We start from the raw sequence: 3,256 nt of genomic DNA, 5'->3' as shown, positions 1-3,256 counted from the left end.
TTTGCGAAATATTCTCTCAGATTTAATAATTAAAAAAAAAAAAAAAAAGAAAATGCGATAAAATAAATAAGAAAAGGCATATACATCGAGATTGAACGTTCAGTGTTAATTTTTTCCTCCCCTCGAATTTCTATTTCAAAAATTCAGTTTCATTGCGATCGTTACAGCGATTGAAGCAAAACTTTTACTAAATTTCTTTCCTCCAAATACCTTTTCTCTGGTTTCATTGTACAGCTCGACTATTTCGTGAAATTGTTTCTCCGCACTTTCTCGAGTCTGTTTCAAAATATCCTCGCATTCCCGTTTAACTAGGTCCATCGCGTTGCCCCATCCGATTTTCTCTCTGAAAACAAACCGATTAATCCCTTACACGAATTGTACTTAAATACACGGTAAATGACGAGATAGAATTTGATCCCACGCTTCGGTATCGAATTGTAAATTTGCTTCCATTATATCTATCAATATGCACGATTATCTATGCGACAATGTGCACATCATGTTCGGTATATATAAATCTACGATATAATTCTCGACACGTTTGACATATTGACGTATCGAATAAAAACGAGAATAGGGGGGGGGGGAAGGGGGAGTCTACTTGCTCCTTATTTTCCTTCCCCCTTTTCCTCGTCTAACGCAATTCCTTAAAAATCCTATTTCGAAATTGAGATCGTTGTTCCACGATCTCATTTACGAAGGATTTCGTAAAATATGATTGGAACGGATTGTAGATCGATTTGATTCAATCTACAATTTTTCTCTCTCTCTGTCTTTTTTTTTTATATTCTTCGTCCATTTCAGTGTTCCGATGATTGAAAAATGAATTAAAATGAATGAAAATTGTATTGTTTTTTATAAAAAAAAAAAACGTACTTTTCACGTACATTTTGTAATCAGAGAACCAAGCGAGCATTCTCTTTCAATTTCGTTCAATTATTATTTCATCGCATTTTGTTTTCATTGGAAGGTAAAAATAAAGGAGGGGGGGAGAGGAGAAAAGATTTTTTTTTTAAACAGAGCATTTTTAACCAGCATTTTAAACAGCACAAAAGTGAGAAAAATAATTCTTTTCGTTCTTTCGATGCACGTTGCTCGGCCAATTTCTCTCGCAGTTTTAAAATTGAAAAGAAGAAGAAGTTTGTGAGGATTATTGCTATCGTGTACTGTTTTTAAAAGACTAAAAATAATGATTCGAAGAATGGCAATGGATTCAACTTGTAAATGTTATCACAACACCGACAAGAGCCTCGGGTCTCGAGGCTTGTAAACTTTTCCCAAACTTTCTAATTTCTATTCCAACAACATGTCTACCATATTTTCCACGGCATTCTTGATGAGGGATGGAAGTGCATTATAAAGTTTGAAACGTCTCCAATATCCGAGAGGCGATATTAAGAGTGGATGGATAATTCAGAGACTTGAAAATTCGTTTACAAAAGAAACTTTCTACGTTTCTTTTTTTTAAATCTTCCGAAAATTTTTCTTTTCATATCGATCTTTGAACAATTTGATGACGCGGATTTCCAAGATTGAACGCGAATTAAACTTTGAATATCCGCGATCAACGAAGAGCATCGTTCAAGGTTCACCCTTTCGAAGTTTATTTCGAAACCTCCATTTCCTCAAATTTCGGCACAGAGGAAGTAATTATACTAATAAGGATATCGATTGCGAGCATTAACAAATACGAAAATAATTACACGAACGAGGAGAAAAATGAATGAAAAATAAACGAGGACGATGATGATGACGTTTGAAAGCAAAGTTGCAATTTTCGTAATTGAATTTAAAATAAAATGAACTTTCTCTCTTCAGTTATTAATTACTTATAATTAATATGTAAATACAAATAATAAATATTATTTGTATTTCAATCATATCACGATTGATTCTTCGATTATTATCATAGTGATCATATTACGGCTCGACTTAGTTTAATTATTTGTCGTCTAATTAGAGGTGGTACGCATTTTCAATTCCGTTTCACGGAAAGGATAACACGGTTCGTTTAACACTCACTTTCGGTACCACATTTTGTTCATTCATATGCATTTCACTGCAGGATTGTTTGATGTTAGTTTATGACGCCTATAAATTATTCATTACATTATTAATAACTACACATAACGCTCTACGGTAAATTTAAACTACTCTATCACGAATGATATATATATATATTATTTGTCCCAATCACTAATTCGCGTTACACAATATTTTGTAATTGTCGAATTTCGCGATTACTATCCCCTTTAGCACGGTGTTTTATGTACATAGAGGATAATTACTTCAGGCAAGTAAAGAATAAATAATTTCGAAATAATTATTGAAATAATATTAATTGAAACAATTCTTTTTCAAAATATAGTAATATCACGTCTAAACTCGAAACGATTCAAATTATATTGTGAGAAAGATAGAAACATATATATCTCAATTATAATTTGATTGCAATATTTTGATTTCAATATTATTGAAATAATATTAATTGAAACAATTCTTTTTCAAAATATAGTAATATCACGTCTAAACTCGAAACGATTCAAATTATATTGTGAGAAAGATAGAAACATATATCTCAATTATAATTTGATTGCAATATTTACGTATTTGATAACACGTATTGATCGAAATAATTTTTTCAATTTTTTTTCAAAATGCGTAATATTACGTTTAAACTCAAAACGATTCAAATTATATTGTCTGTAAATGTAAGAAACATCTCAATTATAATTTGATTGCAATATTTTTTTTTTTCAAAATGTGTAATATCACGTCTAAACTCGAAACGATTCAAATTATATTGTGCAAACAGGGAGAAAGATAAATAGAAAGCTACACTGTAAATTGTATCTCAATTCGACTGGAATATTGATCGAAATAATTCTTTTTCAAAATGCATAATATTACGTCTAAACTCGAAACGATTTGAATTATATTGTGTAAATATGAGAAAGGTATATCGTGAATTGCATCTCAATTATAAATTGATTGCAATATTTTTTTTTCAAAATGCGTAATATCACGTCTAAACTCGAAACGATTCAAATTATATTGTATAAATGTGAAAAAGATAGTAGAAGATAAGTAGAAAGCTATAGCGTGAATTGCATCTCAATTATAATTTGATTGCAATATTTTTTTTTTTTCAAAATGCGTAGTATCACGTCTAAACTCGAAACGATTCAAATTATATTGTGCAAACAGGGAGAAAGATAAATAGAAAGCTACACTGTAAATTGTATCTCAATTCGAT

General features: G+C 30.5%; 1 protein-coding gene across 2 annotated transcripts in view; it reads right to left on the bottom strand.

Moving 5' to 3' along the window:
• LOC102673099 (protein PFC0760c-like) overlaps positions 1-3,256 on the bottom strand; it is a 26,174-nt gene that overhangs the window by 7,036 nt on the left and 15,882 nt on the right. For both annotated transcript variants that reach the window (XM_006611099.2, XM_006611098.2), the window contains exon 3: positions 211-343. In XM_006611099.2, the coding sequence (XP_006611162.1) occupies positions 211-343 (133 nt within the window). The remainder of the gene's footprint in view (positions 1-210; positions 344-3,256) is intronic.

The sequence above is a fragment of the Apis dorsata genome, unplaced genomic scaffold (genome assembly GCF_000469605.1).
Source record: "Apis dorsata unplaced genomic scaffold, Apis dorsata 1.3 scaffold_83, whole genome shotgun sequence".
NCBI lineage: Eukaryota > Metazoa > Arthropoda > Insecta > Hymenoptera > Apidae > Apis > Apis dorsata.
Note: the sequence above shows the minus strand (reverse complement) of the source record. Positions and strands in the feature narration are given on the sequence as shown.